Source organism: Lissotriton helveticus, chromosome 10, assembly GCF_964261635.1.
Source record: "Lissotriton helveticus chromosome 10, aLisHel1.1, whole genome shotgun sequence".
Classification (NCBI taxonomy): domain Eukaryota; kingdom Metazoa; phylum Chordata; class Amphibia; order Caudata; family Salamandridae; genus Lissotriton; species Lissotriton helveticus.
This window is the reverse complement of record NC_136071.1, coordinates 562500713-562521502: the sequence shown is the minus strand read 5'-3', so window position 1 is coordinate 562521502 and position 20790 is coordinate 562500713. Positions and strand designations below refer to the sequence as shown.

General features: G+C 48.0%; 1 protein-coding gene across 1 annotated transcript in view; it reads right to left on the bottom strand.

The window, feature by feature from the left end:
• The window catches only part of GRIN2A (glutamate ionotropic receptor NMDA type subunit 2A), a 1523775-nt gene that overhangs the window by 252054 nt on the left and 1250931 nt on the right, over positions 1 to 20790 (bottom strand). The window contains exon 8 of the mRNA XM_078663104.1: positions 1851 to 2080. Within this exon, the coding sequence (XP_078519230.1) occupies positions 1851 to 2080 (230 nt within the window). The remainder of the gene's footprint in view (positions 1 to 1850; positions 2081 to 20790) is intronic.

Sequence of the window (20790 nt, the reverse complement as noted above, 5' to 3'; positions counted from 1 at the left end):
TAAAAAAATGACTTTATTGACAAAGCAGTCCCAGGCATGGTGGTCTGCTGACCCCAGCAGGCCACCATCCCTGGGAGTGCTAGCCATTGCCAATGGGATCGCAAAGTGCGACAGCCTCATAATATTCATGAGGCATGACAATCGCAAACAACTTCTCAGACACTGTTGTACATAGCATTTTGCGACTCGCAAATTGTGACTCGCAATTTGTCGCAATTTGCGAGTCGCAAAATGCTTTGGTCGTATATCTGGCCCCAGGATCACTGCAGAAAACATCGTGCACAACCTTCCTCGTTAAAAGTCTCTCACCATCAATATTTGTTTCTTTGTAGGGTTGTTGAACTCTAGTTTTCTGCCAACCTTGGCTCTACAGGTGCTAGACATTTGGAAAAACATTTGTATTTTTTTTTTCCAAATTCACTTTTAAAATGAACTTAGGATCATTAACATAGCCATAAACTTTATGCCAAGTGGGTGCAGCAATTCAGTTGATAGTTTTTCTGTATTCATGGGAGGATTGCAGTGGCATTGTATAGCAGGGTCAGACTGGGACTGAAAATAGGCCCCGGCATCAAAATAAAAGTTGCCCCTATTAGCGCATCAAAGAGTTAAAAAAAAAGTGTCCCATATTTGCAAATGGGGCTGTTTTGAATTTGTAAAAACATGCAATAGCAGTGTTTTATAAGGTGTGTGTGAACCATTGTATTTGTTCTTGCTGCAGGCAATGTTTGTGGTAATAAGTGGAACATCTATCATAAAAACTGGCCAACAAGACAAAAAAAGGCCTACAATCAGTCACAAAATCGGTACCACGCTTATTTTTCAGACCGGCACATCGGGCACTGCCTGAGTGCACTATAGGTCAGTTCTACCCTGCATTCAAGTGCCTGAGGGACTCCACCCTTAACGGAAATGGTCTGAGATTGAAATGAGAAGAGCAAGAGGGTCTCAGTTTTCCCTTCAAAGAAACTCAATCTTCTTCAATGGACTACCTCTTATGCCTGGCTCTGGTAGTCCTCTGAAGTGGGTGGAATGGTGGAAACCACTGAAGACCACTAAGAGAATTAAGACAAATTGGTTCTACACTGAAAATGTGTTGAAAATCCTCGTAAACTGCCTTCAGGAAGCTATGCTGTTCAAAGAATGGTTATAGCGGGCACAATACCACCTGAACAAGTAGTTTGTATGACTATGGAAGTGTAGACCCTGCTGGATGCTTGAGCGATCCATGAGGTCAGCTTTTTTAAGCCAGTAGATCTCCAATGTTCATTAAAGGCCACATGGCTATCAGCTTTAATGTATACATTGCACTGTGTTGCGGATGTATAAAGTGTTGTGGAACAAATTCAAAATTTAATAAAACAAATTTAAACAAAAAAAGGCAACATGCCACATCTTCCTCTAAGGGACGTACCAATGAGGACTCTGAGAGGGTTAGGTATAATATGCAAAAGAGTGAATTCCCCAAGAGCTTTACACCTAGACTGTCTTCACATTAGCCTACAGTTTTATTGTTTGTGATCATAATGGAAACTAGCAGAAGGTGGCAAAAATATCAGGATTTTTTTTTAGTAGTAAAATGTTGTTTTAGTGTATTTCTTAAAGACTTTATAGTGAAACAAAATGTTATTGGTACACTTCTGATCATAAAACTGGGTGAAAATGGACTACCAATATTGAGCTTTCAATTCTCACTAATATGTTTGGAGAAGTTTGTCTTAGTTAACATTCTATTTGCAAGGTTGGTAACTTTTTTTCTAGAACATTACTACCAATCTGTAAGCAAGTGGCAAATCAAGTATTCACAAATAGTCAAACTCATTAATTTCAGGGATATCTTAAAATCCTACCTTTTTGTCACTCAGCCCAGTCACTTGATCCACAAACTCCTCCTGGATCATGAATGCAGCAAGATTGGCAGTATAGCTGGCCAGAAAAATGACAGCAAAGAATGCCCATATGGAAACTATTATTTTACTAGTCGTCCCTTTTGGATTCTGCACCGGCACGGAGTTGTTGAACACCAGACCCCAAAGAAGCCATACCGCTTTCCCAATGGTGAACGATGGTCCATGGGGATCTGTAAAAGCAGATAGTGGTGATGTTATATATTTTGTGCATGGGCTTGTTAGTAATATTGTTAAAGTTTTAAAATGTCCTCAGTTTTAATCAAATTAACAATTGCCAGACCTCTTCAGTTTCTCAGCTCGCACGTCTCCCTATTCAATGCATGAGAAGCATATCAAGCCCAGGCGTTTTGTTTGCATTTTGAAATTCATAGTACTGATGATCTCACTACAAAATTAGACTAAAAGCCCCAGAATACAACTCCAGAATCTGGGCTGGATGGACCTCTAAAAGCATAGAATAGGGAAGCTTATGAGCTCTAACAGTAGATAGGAATGATAACCCATCTAATTAAAAGACTAAAGTGAGTCAGAAGTTAAAAAATCAGACATGATATTCTTGCGCAACCAAACACATCCTTTTAAAAAAAAAAAATAGGCACTGATGGATAACCAAAGCCATGCTACAAAGTCGGATTTAACTGTCGACTTTTCTCAAAATATTATGTTTTTCTATCACTTTGAAAAACATGCATGTTGGAAATTGGGCCATTGATTGAGGGGGCTGAAACCCTTTTTAAGCAGTAACCACAATCTCTGTTAGGGTGAACCAAAAGCAAACTCCAAATTAACCTTTGCTTAACCCTCTGGTTCCTTGGAACAAAGCACTTAGGCTTAACTTAGAGGCAATGTGTAAATTATTTATTCAACACTTCAAACAGTAATAAAGTGAAAACACAATACAAGAAAAAAAGTCTATAAACGTTTAGAAAAATAGAGCAAAGTTTAATAAATTATTTGAGACTAAAATGACAAAAATCCAATCATGACATTAATTTTCAACGTTTTCAGGTAACTATAGGGCCAAAAGCACAAATCGCTACTCGCGTTTATCTCATCAGGTGCGACTGGGTGAAAGACATAAGTTCAGGCAGACCATGATGGTATGCGGGCCTGAGACAGATACCTGGTTAGTCCCACTGAAAGAGTTACCTTCAAAGTCCAGCACAAAGAGTTTTGTTCACAGTGGAAGGGGCCACGAGGAGCAAGGAGAGCATCACAGATGGTCATTGATATAGGGTAAAGAGCAGAACGGGTGTCGCAAACGGTTGTTGCTGAAGCGCGAAGATCTTGTCAGACGTTATAGATGGTCACTGCTGAAGCATCGCATTGGTGGTCACCACAAGCTGTAGATGCTGCAGAGCGAAGTGCTTATTGTTATGAGCCCCAATATAGCCGGATATAGGCCTAGGTAGCTACACAAACTTTTACCCACATTCGTCCTACCTTGCTCTGCATAACGGTTCTGGCACTGACCTTTTACCTAGTTATGTGCTGAATAACTGTTGATCTGTTTTCTCCTAAACTGGTCTTATTTATTATGCATGAGGATTCCTAGTATCATATCTTAATTTCCTGCCCAGGTCATACACAGCAGGATTACCATCTTCTGTATAATAACTCTGTACATAAGTCACCGCTATCATCATCCTTGGATGACAGATCCACTTTACATAATGGCAAGTCATTGCATGTCCAGGTAGAACCCCTGAAGGTACGTTTTGGGTATAAAAGAACCACGCCTTCGATGGTTAACCAGAGGAGACGTTTCCACGCTGACATAAGACAATGTGGTCCCTGCACTCAGAAGCTCCAACGTGCAGTGTTCTGACATCCCTGGCAGGGTGTCCAACTCAAGACCAAGATGGGGTCCTTCGTTCTTTTCCCTCAGGTAATGGGGTTGTCTCTTTCCTAGGGGATTCTTGGCTTTACACCCACATACATGCTAGGTACACTTAGGTACAATTAGATAGAGTTTGCGTCGTAGGAGTATGCTTGATTACTGCCATATATCAATATGTCTGCATATGTTTACTGTTTTAGCACCATGGTAAAATTATACCTTTTATTTACTCTGTGGTGCTCAAAATCTTATATATCAGTTTCTGTCTAAAGATTGTCACAGCAAACATATTTTATACTAGAATGATGCTAGTTCAATAAATGCTTATTGAAAATGTCCCCATCGTTTATTCTGTGTATCTGTCTGAGACCAAGTGAGCACGAGTAACTGAGTGAAAAGTAGTGCACTGTTTTCATGATCCCTGAAAGCTCAAGGGTTGTCATATTTGATAGTTGTCACTACTTGGTAAGGGTAGGGGGCTTATGGTGGCACTGTGAGCTAGCTTGTCTAAAGGCTAACATATCCTTTGGCATGTCTGGAATCAGTCTGGACACCAATCTGTTAGTTTATGTTGTCTGAACACGCCGGTCCTATGCATTATTAGCAACTAACTAACACTATCTCGCGCTGCCGGACATCATTGGTGGTCGCTGTGGCACGAAAAGTTCAATTTCACCAGAACTTTGCATTGGCGGGCGGCACAAGCGACTAGATCTTGACGTGAATTGACCAATTCGTGTTCACTAAGAGCCCAAAACTTCAGGAGAGCTTAACTGAGGCCACACCAAGGTTCCAGGACTGTGTGGTACTACTGGGGGGTTAGGTACTCACTGCAGCAGAGGCCATAACGGTTCAGCCAGGTTCAGTTGCAGTTCCAGATGTCGGTTCAGGCAGCAGGTCAGCTGGGCAGGTGCAGAGAGCCTCTGGAGCTTGGCATGCCCCTGTAGCTCAGAACAGGATGTCAACTGGCTGACCCTTGAGGTCACTTTAGCCTGGGATGAATGTTGCAGGTCCAGCCTTCTTGCTGCATTCTGAGCAAGCAGGCAGTAGAGTAGCAGTGCAGCAGAGTAGCAGTCCTTCTGACAGCAAAGCAGTACAGCAGTCCTTCTCCTGTAGTATCCACAGGTCCAGAGTTGTACTGAAGAGCTGGGTCTGAGGGTCCAATATTTACATCTGGTGCCCACAATGAAGTAGGAGAAGTTTCTAGAGATTTCCCGTGTAAATCTTTAAAGTATCCTACTTCCCCTGTCCTGGCTCCAAGCTGGCTGCATGAACAATGTAGTGGTGACATGTCTTTTGTGTGAAGGCAGGGCACAGTCTACTTAGTTGCAAAGGGGGCTGTGCCCAGCTCTGCCCCTCGCATCCTGCCAGTTGATGGCCCATCCAGGTACACCTAATCCATCAATTATGTTGCTGTCTGCAAGGAATAAACAAAGTCCAACAGCCAACTACACTGAGTCATGTGACCCAGGAACAAGTTGCAGGCTTTGAATAGTTAGGGTAGGAAAATGCCAACTTTATAACAGATTATTGTCAGAAAGATGGCCAACGTGCCCATCAGAAACTGGCAATCACGCTGTGATAGTGCGAGGTTCAGCATCTCTGATTTTCTCATGTAAATTTTGAAGCTGCTTCAAACTCTATCAGGATAGTCAGCAGGCTTTGTTATTGTCATTAATATGTCATCAGTACAAATCATCACCTTGTGTGTGTCTTGTCCAACCTGTGAACCGTGAATATTGTCAGCCCTGATCAAAATCCCCAGGATATTGCGATATAGATTTGCACATTTTGTGGCACAAAGATTTAAATTTAGTGGCACAAATATGAACATTTTGAGACATTATTGCTGGACTTTATTCTACTTGTGATCATTCCTAGTCAGCCTTAAATCAATGAAACCTGAGGGGGCGTGGCTAGCGGCCAAACATGGCGGCAGCATAGCGTGAGAGCTCCTGAGGGCGCTGCGGCCTTAGCATTAATCCGGCACACAAATCCGACACACTACCCACCCGAAGCGGCGGCGATCGGGTCCGGGCTCGAAGCGGCATCACCAGACCAACTTTTGGCAAGAACTGAGGACTGGAGCCTGCCTAACCACGCACGGGAACACTTGAGCCTGCGCGCAGAAAGAAAGCATCGGACTTGTGTGATTCTCCGGCCCCGGCGGAAGTGAGACCAGGCCGGCTTGACTGAGGAGGCGCTTCCCGGCACCCTCCCTGAAGAGCGAGACCGCCCACCGAAGAGGACGACACAGTGGAGGCGCAGTCTGGGACACCACAAAGGGGCATAATTTACAGGTACGCCTGCAGGCATCTGCACACAGCTTCCAAAAGAGTGGCGGTGGTAGCGGACACGGGTGGAGGACGGTGCAACCGAAGGTGCGCTGCGCGACTGTGAGCCCCCCCGGGGGAACAACGATCTGCTCGGGGCGGCCGCGGCTAACTACACGCGGCCGCGACGGGTGGAGAAAACTTCAATCACCCTCTGGGACGGTCTGGCCAGGCATACCGGGAACCAGCCAGGAGTAGTAAATGCGGGTACCCCCGGGGGACAGTGAAGCACAGTAATATCACGCAAAGAGTCACAGGAGGAACTAGCGACTCACATCCTGGCACGATAGCGGCTGCAGTCCTGACCCAGTGGGGACGCAGTGATTGACATACCAAGCGGGAGGCACCCTGGTGGCAATCCGACCGGTCCAGTGATATTATGACACCCAGAAAGACGGGTGCCTGCCGGTGCGGCGGCTGGCCTGTCCCGACCCGGAAGACACAGCATAGAGACTGACCAAACCATCCCTGCTCAGGGCGCAGTCGTTGACAGGCAACGACACGGAGCGCAAGGCACTGAATACAACGGGACAGAACACCGCAATCACCACAACCACTTCAGCAGCCTGCCGGTCAGTGACGGCCCGACAGTTACCTAGTGCTGGGGCGTGGCGAGACCGGAGAGGGACCTGTGTAGCATCGGCAGGAGGCTGAGAGGAGAGTTCTGCCAGACTCTCGAAATCACAAGGTGCACGCCGACCTGCTACTCCCCAACTCATAAGCACGAGACAAAGAAAGTCACAAACCGCTGACCGCGGCACAGTGGGGAACGGCACCAGCTTCCACAAGCCCCGGAATCATGGCGGGCAGAGGAACTAGGAGTGTATCCACGCAGGCCAAGTTGGATAAATTTGCCTACAGCCGTCACGGTCAATCGCAAAATACTGGGCGCAACTCCATGGGAGCTACCCAAGAAACGGAAGGGACCGAGAAGGTAACACTGGAGGACATTATGAGAACCCTCTCAGAAGTCAAAACTACGGTGGGCGCCATCTCCTCTGAGGTCACGCTGCTACGAGCGGACTTCCAAAAAATGACTGAAAGAGTGTCCCAGGTAGAGGTGGTCACGAAATCTCTTGTAGAGGACACGTTGGACCTACAGATAGCTATGGAACGTATGCAGAAAGTCACCAAACTCCTACAGGATAAGCTGGACGACCAAGAAGGACGCTCTCGAAGAAACAATGTGCGCATCCTTGGACTTCCGGAGACGGAGGGGAAGGGGGCGATGGACCTCTACATTGAAGATCTCATTAAGAACAAACTACAACCCAAAGGACTGTCCCACTTCTTTTCAGTGGAGAGAGCGCACAGGGTTCCGGGCGGAACACCTAAGCCAGGAGCAGCACCACGGCCTGTGCTGGCCAGACTTTTCAATTTTAGGGACAGGGATGCAATCCTACAAGCAGCAAGTCTCACCACCTGTTAAAATTCATAATGCAACGTTGGCCTTCTTCCCGGACTACACGGCGGAGGTGGCCAGACGCCGCAAATCATTCACGGAGGTGAAAAAATTACTACGGGACAGAGAATTGCCGTACTTCATGTTGTTTCCTGCTAAATTACGAATAGTGGCCGATGGAAAGGCGTGGTTTTTTGATACGCCGGAAGCGGCACAAGACAGGCTGGAGGGCTGGAGACAGGTGGGACAGCGTCACCGCCCACATAAGGATCGGCCTAATCATCGTAACAGCAAGCAAATGCACAGCCAGACCACCCACTCACCTCGTCAAGAGGGCGCGGAAGAAACGGAATCTGACGTTGCACAAGACCCACTTGACTCTGGGCAACCGGCTCCGGTCTGAAGGTTGACTACATATGAGAAGAACTGAGTGTAACGCGATGGACCCTGGACCTGATGTAGCTGAGTAGGGTGGGCGCAGTTGGTGCCTGTAAGGGACTCACCAACCCCACGAGCAAGTAAGATAGTTGGGGAAGGACTAAAGCACTCTGCAATGTTGGGGAAACGGGCGGGGATTTGTCCGTGGAGCAGGGGAGCAGGGAGGGGGGAGGGGGACAAATGTTTTATTGTTCATGTTTCTGTTCATAGTCATCACTCAGCCCACACGATATATTATCACTCCAAGTATCGGCATACTCCTGCACATTGTTACGAACAGCAACGTATGCACCGAGCCTATCGACACACTACACGCGACACTATCCCACCGAGTAAATGGCCCGACCACTTCATGCTACGCCCACTGAGGGTACCCCTGTGACGGTGGGGGTGCCCCCACTGCGCATACTAACCTGGAACGTCAGAGGCCTGGGGGACAAAATAAAAAGGGGCTTGGTCCTACAGGCCATTAAGCGACAGAGCCCGGATCTAGTCCTACTCCAAGAAACACACCTTGCAGGGACAACGTGTAAAGCGCTTGATAGGCGCGGCTATACAATGGTAATACATGCAGAATTCACTTCCGGTTCCAGGGGGACAGGGATACTAATGAAAAAGACATCGCCCTTTATCATAACACACCGCGCGACGGATGACCAAGGTCGTTTTGCTGCTGTGCATGGCCAGTGGGAGGGCAGGCCCCTCAATGTAGTATCTGTATATATCCCCCCGGCACTCCACTCTGTGGCACTGCCTGCACTGGGCAAGTTCCTCCTAGATCTCCCTGAAGGAGATACGATCATAGGGGGTGACCTGAATGCAATAATAGACCCGGAGATGGACACCTTTCCCACTAGAAACCGCTCAAGAGGGACAGCATCACTCCCTGATTTTTTAGAAGCCCTGGGCATTGTGGACATATGGCGACATCTACATCCCGCGGCTAATCAATACACTTTTTACTCCGCCGTACATAATAGCCTATCTCGCATAGATTACTTTTTATTCCTGGGGGTGGGACTGGGGTCTGTGGACAAAATAGACATCCTGCCTAGAGGCATATCTGACCATTCACCAATTATAATATCTCTTACCACCAGAGAAAAGAAATGCGCTAGGATCTACCCAATATACCCGAATTATTTAAAAGTCCCGAAGATTCGGAAGAAACTCAAACTAGCAACAACGCAATACTTTGCTGAGAATGCTGGAACGGTGGCCTCGCCATCAGTCTTGTGGGAAGCATACAAAACAGTCCTCCGGGGTGCGGCGATAGCAGCAATAACGGGACACAAGCGGGATTCCCGGCGAGAACTCACAGAGTTAGAACTGACGCTCAACGACGCAAATACTGCACATATGACAAGCCCCTCCCCAGCCACAACACACACACTATTGATTCGGCAACAACAATACCAGGCCCACCTTAAAACGACAGAACAGGGTTACATCGCAAACACTAAACATAGAATTTATGATGTGGGGGATAAAGCGGGGAAAATGCTGGCATGGTTAGATAAGAGAGGGGAAGGTGCGGGAGGCATTCAAAGGCTACACACTGATGACGGCCAGGAACTGACACACCCAGAGGACATAGTACGCACCTTGGCAAGTCATTTTCAAAAAATATACACCCCAGATCCTGTCGTCACAGCACAGACGGCAGCAGTATCACTGGCAGACATTGACATTCCCAGCATAACACAAGAGAATAGGCAGGCCCTGGAGATAGATCCAACAGAGGAGGAAATTCAGCTGGCAATTCAGGCACTACAACCAGGCAAAGTGCTGGGTCCTAATGGATTGCCCGTGGAATGGTATAAGTCAATGGCTTCGGAGCTCAGTAGACCCCTACTGGACATGTATATGGAGAGCAAGGAAAAGGCGGAATTGCCGCTTGATCAACGCACGGCCACAATTGTGGCTATCCCAAAGCCGGGAAAACCCCCAACTGAATGTACCTCATATCGCCCGATATCATTACTTAATGTAGAGGCCAAGGTGCTGGCTAAACTTCTGGCCAATCGTTTGATGCCACACCTGTGCACCCTGATCCAACCCAACCAATCAGGCTTTATGCCACACAGGAGTACAGCACTGAATCTCCGGAGGGTCCATGGGGTGATGGCCCGTTCACACCTCCTCTCGGAGAAGGCTGTAATTCTCTCCCTTGACGCCAAAATGGCTTTCGATCTAGTAGAATGGGAATATCTCTTTGTGGTACTTGCACGTATGGGCTTTGGGCCGAAGTATATAGCTTGGATACGACTACTTTACACAAAACCGGTGCCGCAAGTAGTGGCCAATGGCCGCATCTCGCCGACATTCAAGTTGAGCAGGGGGACTAGGCAGGGTTGCCCCTTGTCACCCTTACTCTTTGCGCTGGTGCTCGAACCCTTGGCAATCCTGATCAGGACAACGCCCTTATTCAAGGGCATTAAATGGGAGGAGGGATGGGAGGACAAAATCTCCCTGTATGCGGACTACATGCTCATTTATATGACTGAACCTGACGACGGAATCCCAGCCTTGCTGGAACTCTGCAATACGCACGGGAAGTCGTCAGGCTATACCCTGAACTGGTCAAAATCGGTAATATACACACTAAAGGGCCCGGCACCGAGGCTACAAAACGATTGCCCCCTGGCTACGTCGACAACCACCTTTAAATACCTGGGCATTGTTGTCACACATAATGAGGCAGACTTCTTTGCCAACAACTTAAAACCACCTATAGATCGCCTACGTGCGGACGTTAAACACTGGGCAACCTTGCCCCTGACCCTACTGGGGAGGGCAGCCTTGTATAAAATGATGGCACTCCCCAGGTTCCTCTATGTATTGGAGAACACCCCACATCTTGTCCCACCGCGATATTTCAAACAAATTGTTGCGTTAGTCTCCAACCTGCTCTGGAATAATGGCCCGGCACGTATAGCATACGACAAATTGGTAAAAAGCTGGTATGAGGGAGGGATTGCGCTTCCCAACATTCAGCTATATTACTGGGCAGCTCAACTCAAAATAATTAACCAATGGATCCACACCCCGAGAGACGACCCAGCATATCGGGCAGACTGGTCACAGCTTGGGACGGACAGTATGCTCTCAGCACTATATAATAAATCACAACTTAAACGTTTGCTCGGCCCAACACAACACACGGCGGCCCTATGGCACATAGCACAGGCGCGACTGAGCTGGGAAGGAAGAATCACCAAAATGACACCATTATGGGACACAAGGTCGCTAGGAAACCTTAGAGCGTGTAAAGGATTTGCGCAGTGGGATTCCATAGGCATTTCCACGGTGGGGGACCTTTGGGACAAGGATACGGTAATAACATTTCCACAACTCCAGCAGCAATATGACCTCAGACCCACTGAAACATTTAGATACGTACAAATTAGACACGCACTGCTCAGGGCGGTTCCAACGGGCACCACTTTACCGGAATCCTCGCCGCTGGAAGATAGATTACTGACAGACTTCATGCACCAGAGCGCGACCTCCCTCACATACAAAAAACTGATCAACAACTTGGGGGACCCCACACTGAAACTTAAAGAAAAATGGGAGGGAGAGATAGGAGAGGCGGATGAATCGGAATGGAATGAGGCATTGGCCTCCCCAAGAGAGGTTGGCATTTCGACAAAGTTCAGGCTGGTACAACTCAAAATCTTACACCGCATCTATTACACCAGGACGCTACTCCACAAAATACATAGAGCACCCCATCCCTTCTGCTTGAGAGGCTGCGGGGAAGAGGGAACACTATTTCACACATTATGGGACTGCCCACAGATACAAGAATTCTGGAGGCAAATAATGCGCACAATTTCTCAGACACTTAGGATTTCCGTCTTGCCAGAACCACGCAAATGCCTCTTAAACATCTGGGACCCCAATGACCTGGATAGGTATGGACTGATTTGGGCGACACTGGCCATGACAGTGGCTAAGCGGGATATTGCACAGAAGTGGGAGGCTCCAGAACTACCCACTGCGAACAGATGGGCTAAAAACATGGATATCCTGATGGTTACGGAAAGGGCGGTGTACGTCCTTCGAGCTGCCCCCCGCAAATGGAACAAGGTATGGACAGCATGGAATGTTTATAGGGGGGAGATTTGTGAACCTTTGCCGGAAGGAGACGACCTAGACTCCGAGGGGGAGGATGAGTAGGAGATGGGACAGGGGGTGACAGCCTCAACGGGCCAAATGCAGTAATGTTTGAAACAATTTGATTAAGCGGTAGCAAGGAGACAAGGAGACTTGCTTATGGGGAGAGTGTGTGAGAGCATGTTTAATAGTGATGACTCATGTTTGGGGGGGGCGGGGGTTTTTTCTTAGAACTTGCAAGAGGAGTGCTCATGTTAGACAGCACATAGCGGGAGATAATTTGACGAACTACGATGGCTGCGATATGAATACACGGGAACGCATATAAGGGTTTATGTGGGTTGCCTAAATCACGGATTACGAATATATAATATGTACTATAACTTACAAAGGTGTGAATGTACGAAAGCAGACCGGGAAAATTGAATGTACCATATTAACCCCTTCCACGCTCATGACGAGCTGGGCTCGTCATGAGGTAGCCTCCTCGCACGCTCATGACGAGCCCAGCTCGTCATGAATAATGGGAATCATCAAATCTCAGCACAGGAGGGGAATACCATCAGCATTGATGTGGTTAAATGCCTATTATGCCTTCATGTTAATAAAGATTTTCAAAAAAAAAAAAAGGTAAAAAAAAATAAAAATCAATGAAACCTGTTTTATCAGAGTATTCCACTTTGATATAGTCATGTTTAAAGTTTCTGCAGCTCTACGGAAGCACAGCTCCAATTTCTCCCGGGATGTTTTAGCACCCATGCATACACCCCTGCTGGGGTGCCACTTTCATCACTTCCTGGTTTCAGTCACACAGCTCCCTTCACTCTTTGCTTTAATTCATGCAGCCCTTTTATCTCTCTGGTTTCAGTCTTGCAGCCCCCCTTGCTCCCTGGTTTCAGTCACACAGACCCCTTTGCTCACTGGTTTCAGTCACACAGACCCCTTTACTCCCTGGTTTTAGTCGCACAGCCCCCTTTACTCCCTGGCTTCAGTCGGTCTCTGATTTCTTCCACACAGCGCCCTTCACCCCCTGGGTGCAGTCACACAGCCCCCTTCGCTGTCTGTGTGCAGTCACAAAGCCCTAGGTCCGGATGAGCATGTTGATTGACTACCGCCATCGTTGATTTATGCCTAATGACAGAAAGGGAATTCTGCCATGTTGCGCGACCCGGTCCTTCAGTAGCATTCGTTCGAGTTTCTACGGAATGCCAGCAATTCGCCATCATTACTTATTCATCCAGTCTTGAAGCATTATATTTAGAGATCTTAACCTCTCAGACCGAAATGATGCACGCACGTGGTGGCAGAAGCAGGCGCTATTACAGCTGAGCAGTGCCATGTATTGACATGTATGCGTGCAGCCAATAAAATATCACCATTTTATTGTCTGTCTGCTGGAGACCTTTTTTTTGCAGCCAAAAAGACACATTTTGCAGTCATCAGGCTAGTCAACTGATTTTGTTATTATTCCACACATCACGAAATCACAAAATCCAGGAAGGTCTGCCTAATTATCCCCACCAGCGGCTCTCCTGTAAAAGCAAAAAGAAGCATGCAAGAAGGCATCCCGTTCTGGTTCCTCAGGACAACAGCAGGGGTTGAAACAGACCTCTATTAAGCGATAACCTAGAACCCGTGGACTGACATTCTGCCTGCTTCATTGTAATGAACCAGGGGCCAAAACCAGAACTTCGTAGTTCTTGCGTAGTGAAGATCTAATGCACCCAGTCAAAAGCTTTTTCCATGTCAAGGGTGACCAGGGCTGCTGGTGTTGCCTTTGATTTACCTTTTCAACCAGGTGGATGACACTTTTCAAGTCGTAATGTGTCTGGAATGTCTTAAGATATCCTGACTGGCCTGGATTTATTAAATCTGTTAGGATGTTCTCTAGCCGGGTAGTAATGTTTTTTGTATATATTTTAACATATACCTTTATTATGTCTATCAGCTGATATGATGTGCAGAGTCTGGAGGCTTTTTGCTGCATCAGCTATAGTTGTTGTTAACCCTCCCTTTGTGCAAATGAGTTGAACACCTTGAGTAATGGTGAGGTTCGGCTATGCACAAACATTTTATTGAAGCTTCCGGTAAATCCATCTGGATCTGACAATTGATTGCCTTTCAATGATTTCATGGCGGCTTTAATTTAACTTTCTTGGATTGGTAGTTCAAGAGCATCTCTTTGATCAAGTGTGATGTGGAGTATCAGGATTTTGTCTAGGTAGACCTGTTGTGCAAGTTGGGAAAGTTGATGGACCAATTAAAGAGCTGTGAAAGATGGGTAAATAAGGCATCTAATGTATGCTTTCCTTCACAAAGAGTTGTCCCCTCCTCTCCCTTTATTTCTTTAATGTATCCTCTGTAATGTTTATGTCATAACTGTTTTGCTAATTGTGTGCTTACTCCATTTCCTTGATCATACTTGTTGGACCTGGCCCTCTCTGCAGTGTCACCCGAAACCTTTTGCTTTCACCTCTCCTGCTTTGCTGAATTCAAGTTTGTTGGCATTAGGACTCTGTGCACTTCACCGCACCAGCAGAGTCCAGGTGCAGAGTTACAGGCTCCATGTGTTAGGAACACACTAAAATGTAATGGGGTAACATCTGTTGAGAAGCAGAGAAATCGTAAGTACCTAATTGTTACTTGATATCCCCAACGCAAAAGACTATCCCCCAGATGCATGAAGCCCAGATTCTGCGAATTCTAAATTGTGAAAAATACCGAATCGCAATTTAGAATTCGCAGAATGGGATGCATCAAGAAAAGCGATTAAAAAAAGCGAATCGCAGTCGGCCGCAATTGCTGATTGCGATTTTCGCTAAATCGTTCAAAATTCGCAGAATCGCCTGTTTTCCATGTTGAAATTGCGATTTCGCAATTACCGAAATCGCAAATTGCGATCTCGCTAATTGCGAGATCGCAAAAACGGGAAGTCGCATTTCGAGCACAATGATGACATCACAACCAGGAAGTAGGTAGTTCCCTCACTCATTCTGAACACAGAGCCTGAGAGTGGAAGAAGCACAGCACAGAGCTCCACCAGACACACCCTGCAGCACCACAACAGGACACACTCACTAAACCAGAATGTCCCAGGAAGCAGCAGGAAGCAGTTCACCTGGCAGAAAACGCAAAATCAAATTTTCTGAGCAGGAGTTGGAGTTCCTCATCGAGGGTGTAAGCAAGGACCATGACAGGCTGTTTGGCAAGGAATCCCGGAAGGTGCCTGAAGCCGACAAGAGGCGCATTTGGCAGCGCATCCGGTCCAAGGTGAACTCTGTTGTAGTGACCCAGCGCTCCATTGATGAGCTGAAGAAGAGGTGGTATGACCTCAGAGGTCATGCCAAAGAGCGCATTGCAGAGAGGCTGGGGGAGCAACATGCCACGGTAGGAGGAGACCCCACAGTTGCGCCCAACACTCCACTTGAAGACCTGGTGGAGGACACAATCAACCCTACAGCCTGCGTGGGGGTCACCCGGCTGGACACCTCCCAACCCACCCAACAATCCCAAGGTAAGTGCCATGCAACTGCGACCCCGTCCCCTAACAATGCCCATGCCTCCAGAGCTAGCCATTTGATAACCCCAGTAATGCAGGCCATGCACATCTGAAATGCCATATTGCATTGTGGGACCTGTAGTGTGACAATAGTTCCTGGATAGCCACATACAACCAGACCTGTCAAGTGAAACATATCCCTAAAGCCAGTCAGGGAATGCAAGCCTGCATGCATGTTGCAACATCCCATGTGCAAGATACATATCATTAATCATGCACCCATTTACATCACAGGTGCTGCAGAACAACCCAGCACAGACAGCGGAGCACTCCAAATTGAGGAGAACCCTGAGGACACTGGGGGAGAGGGCCATCCTGCCCCACGACCTGGACCATCACAACCACCAGCACCAGTACCACCACCTCCCCATGCGGACAGGGCCACCCCTGCAGCCACAGGAGGACAGCAACCACCCCATGTGACACCCATGGCAGTGGTTCAGGCCGCACCACCAGCCAGGAGGCAGACACGGCGCATAGCCACTGTACGTTCGCAGTCCAGCGGACTGATGAGGCAGCAGCGCAACGTGTCAACACACGCTGGCAGGGAGGAACATGTCCAAGATCCAGGGCTGGGTATAGAACGCCGGATGCTAGCTGTCCACCAAAAGCAGGCACGGCACATGGCAGCCATGCAGCTGCAGCTTTATAAACAGCGCGCAACGTGAGCCAGCTCACGGAAAGCGTGCAGATGCTGACGGCTGCTGTCAGGGAGAACAGCCAAATCATGGTGTCACAGCAGGACATCACCCGCCGCCGCCACCGCCAGCTGCTGACCCGGCTGGCAGCATACACCAGATCAAACCACCTGATTGGTAATGCGACAACCCAACTTTCACGCCGGTCCCATGCGATGCAAATTCAGATGGTGCAATGCTGCCAGGACGTCGCCAGGGCGTTGGAACAGGTCACAACCGCTGTCCAGAATCAGCAGGTGTGTGGCCATGGCCATGCAAGGGGGGGGGATGATGCCAGTGAGGGCACATCAAGTCTCAGCAGCCTGTCCGTGCCGGTGGTAACCGAACGCCGCCGCAGCACCAGGCCCAGTGCAGCATCACGGGCCAATACTGGCGAGGAGGATGTGGAGAGGCGACTGGGTGCGTCCGGCCGGAGGTGCCAGTGATTGTATGTACTCTAGCAGCAGTGCCATGCTGATATGACAAGCACGCCTGCTCCGCTATCATGGGGCTGTATGAGGAAATACAGTTGTCATGTATTGTGGAAAAAAAATTAAATAAATATTTTTGTGCAAAAACCAATAAGAATTTATTTCAAACGTAAATCCGACTCATGTCATTATTTCATTTGGCATGCATGAGTGCAGTGTTGTGTGAGGGGTATGGGTGCACTAGAAATAGTTCATTGTGATTTGGTTGCGGCACCTGTGTCCTTCTGCAGGATTCTCCCCGCGTGCATGATGCACATGTGCAGGTGGGCGGTTGTCCCCCTCCGACTCACTGCCAGAGATCTCCACAGGTATCCTCCGCTTGGTAGCAATATTGTGTAGTATGGCACACACGGCCACGATGCGGCAGCAGACCTCAGGCTGGTATTTGAGGGCCCCACCAGTCTTTTGTAGGATGCGGAATCGGCTCTTTAACAGCCCAAATGTCCGTTCAATGCAATGTCTAGTGCGAATGTGTGCAGCATTGTAACGCCGTTCCTGTGGTGTGGCAGGGTTGAGGTATGGGGTGAGGAGGTACTCACGGAGGCAGTAGGCGCTGTCACCTGAATGAAAGGAGCAGAGGGTCAGTGCCTGTTATGCGCACCTACATGGTCTCGACGTACTGTATGTGGACATGTGTACTTACCTAGGAGGTGTCCTTCGCCATAGTCACCCCTGGCCAAGTGGGTGTGTATGCCACTGTGCCGGAAGATGAAGGAATCATGCGTGCTCCCCGGGTATTGGGCCACTATGTCAGTGATGATTGTCTTTGCATTGCAGACCATCTGGATGTTCAGTGAGTGGTAGGAATTGCGGTTTCGGTACATGTACTCTGTCTCAGCGGGTGCGCAGATGTGGATGTGGGTACAGTCAATGCATCCAATTACATGGGGAAATTGCGCAATGTTGTAGAAGGCAAGCTTTGTTTGATTTAAGTCCTGTTGGGTGGTTGGGAAGGTTATGTAGTGGTGTATCCGGGTCAGCAAGGCGTCCAGGAAACACCGTAGGCAGCGTGACAGTGTGCTCTGGGAGATCCCCCCTGCATATGCAACTATCCCCTGGAAGCTTCCGGAGGCCAGGAGGTGCAGGCAGCAGAGGACCTGGACATGGGTGGGCACGGCATTGGTCCTCCTTGTTGGGTGCTGCATCAGGGGGTCAAGGTCTCTGATGAGCTTGTGAATCATTGCTCCATTTAGCCTGTATTTGGAGTATATCTCCTCTTCAGTCTGGCCCAGGAGTGTTATCCGCAGCCAGAAAATGCGCTCCTGAATCCTGCGTTGGTTCCGGGCTGCGTGCTGGAGCCTCAGCCGCCTTGCCACGATGTATAGACCTGGCATTGTGAATGTACTCATGCTACTACTGTGTCTCCTTAAGTGAGTTTGTTTTGCTCCGCCCATTATTACTGTTTGAATTCTATTTTTTTTTCCAATTGAACTTCATGGTTACCACCTGGTTTGACTTCTTAAATTGCGACTTGCATTTAGCGATTTTGTTTTTTTTCGCAATTTGCGATGTTTGATGAATTGTATTAGCGATTTATTTGCGAATTCGCAAATTAATTCGCAGAATTAGTGGAAATCGCTATTACATATTTGCTAAGGGGGGTCCACATTGATTCTGCGAATTTATGTTTGCGAATTCGCAAATTGGTGGGTTTTTGCTTCATGAATTGCGGAAGCTGAAATTGCGATCTCAATTGCTGTTTCGCAGCTATTGCAATCGCAATTTCGGTTGATGAATCTAAGCCTATATCCCTTTTGGAGGATTTATCTTCGTTGCTGGTTTAAAGGCTTCAAGCGGCGAGAAATTCAACATAGCTACCAAAATTCAAAAGATCAAATCCCAGAGTTCTAGTTGTTCAGCTCTTCGGAACCGGCACTGTCGTTAATGTGCACGTGCAAACTCCATGCTGTGCACTGCAGCTGAATTTCTGATAGGAACGGTAGTGTCTCCGAAGCGTGCATCTCTTCAAAAGGTTTTCAGTTATTTATTGGTTTCTGACTCAACACCTTCAATATGTATGAGCAGTCTTGTTGTGTTTGAAGAAATTTCAAAAGACTTGTGAGTAGCAATCTTGATTCTAACGTCTTTTGGTCAAGAGGTGTACTAAGTAAGTGAATGGATTACTTATTAAGTTTCCAAGCATAAGGTGCCATTAAAATGACTTTGTACTAACTCAAGAAATATTTAAAACTCCTCAATGGACAAGAGTTTCTATTGAAGAGGAACTAGTGAGAATAACATAAAATACACATATGTATATATATATGTATATATATTACCTACTGGCAGTGGCCAGTAGGTCGATATAGTTAGGACCTAGTTTCAATAGGTAATCAGCAACATTTTATTTAGAATAACTTTGGCGCCGGTCGACGAATCTTCGCAAAATTCTTCAAGAGGATGGGGCGCTCCTATCCTGAAAGTTTCGGGGTGATTCGTCAAGCGGGGGCGGAGAAAAAAGGGGGGTCCCAAAACGTGTTTTCCTCATGCAATTTTCCATAGGGACATTTAGCCGCGGCTACAGCCCGAACTGCTGAACGGAAATACATCAAATTTGGCAAAAAGGTGGAGTTTGGTTCACAGATCAAACTTTTTGTTAAATGGTGTAAATTTGTGCAGTATTTCCTGAGAAAATCAAAAGTAAAATCATAGATATATCTATGGGCGCGTAGGGTACACGTATCCTCCGAGGATCATGTGCGTACCCTTACGAGTACGAGCTGCATGCTAATTGGCTGTCAACTGTCTGTCAACACTCCAAACCAGGAAGTGTTGGCAGCCATCTTGTGTCTCGGTAGAACCGAGGCACAAGAAAACTGAAAAACAAGTGCGCAAAAGACGCAAAGGGGGCAGGGTGGAAACACCCTGACCCCCTAGGCCTGCTCAGCGTATCCCGTGCAAAAAAAAAAGCTGAAGCCAGCATAAGTGCTAATTCGCCCCCGGTGGGCCAAGTTCCGGGGGCAAAGTGGTTTATCATAATTGGGGGCCAGAGGGGCCCCCCAGCCCCGGGGACTGCCACCCCCCGGGGCTTTAACATTACGTATGCTGGGGTGGAATTCCCCGGGGCTTCTTTTATTTTATAATAATGGGGGACCGAGAGGGTCCCCCAGCCCCGGAGACTGCCACCCCCGGTGCTATTTAAAATTAAAAAAAAACCTGTGTTGGGGACTCAAGCCCCCCCACATGCCCCGGGGACCGCCACCTTCCCGGGGCACTACATTTTTAAATTGGGGGTCCGTGAGGGACCCCCTGGGGCTTTTAAATGTTGGGAGGGGGCCACGTGGCCTCCCGCCTGGAGCCTTGTGGTGGCCCTGGGGACCGCCACCCTCCAGGGCCGGCTCCTGCAGTGTCCCGGGGTGCCTACCCCCGGGACACTATAGTTTGCTATGGTAGGGCGGGAGCCTCGCGGCTCCCGGCCTACCATAGCAAACTGCTTTGGTTTTTGGAAGAGAGAGCAGGAAACCTGCTTTCTCTTCCAAAAACTAAAGACTATTGCTTTTCTACATGGGGAGCAGCATGTTAGATGCTCCCCAGACATGTCACCTCAGGCCACGCCCCCTTCCTTCATCAGTGTGCAAACGCGCCCCGTGGTGTGTTTTAAGTTGGGGAATTAATTCTCTTTCAATGCTGAGGGTCCCGGAGGGCCAAATAGCCCAACAGGTATCTCCAGTATGCGCCAGTGAGCTGTGTTGCAGACAGGTGTTTAGAGGTCACACCCCTTTTTACACCTCTCTGCAACGCAGCTCTGTGGTGCTTACTGGAGGTACCTAGTGGGCTAGTTTGACCCGAGGGATCCTTAGGATTGAAGGGGACTTAATCTCTCAACTTAGAACCGTGACAGGGTGCGTTTACACAGTGGTAAAGGGAGGGGACAGGGCCTGACGTGATGTGTGCAAACATGCCCTGTGGCGCGTTTAAAGCTGGGGAAAAAATTCAACTTCAAACCTGAGGGACCATGGGGGCCAAGTAGTCCACCAGGTGCTTCCAGGAAGCGCCACTGCCCTGCATTGCAGAGAGG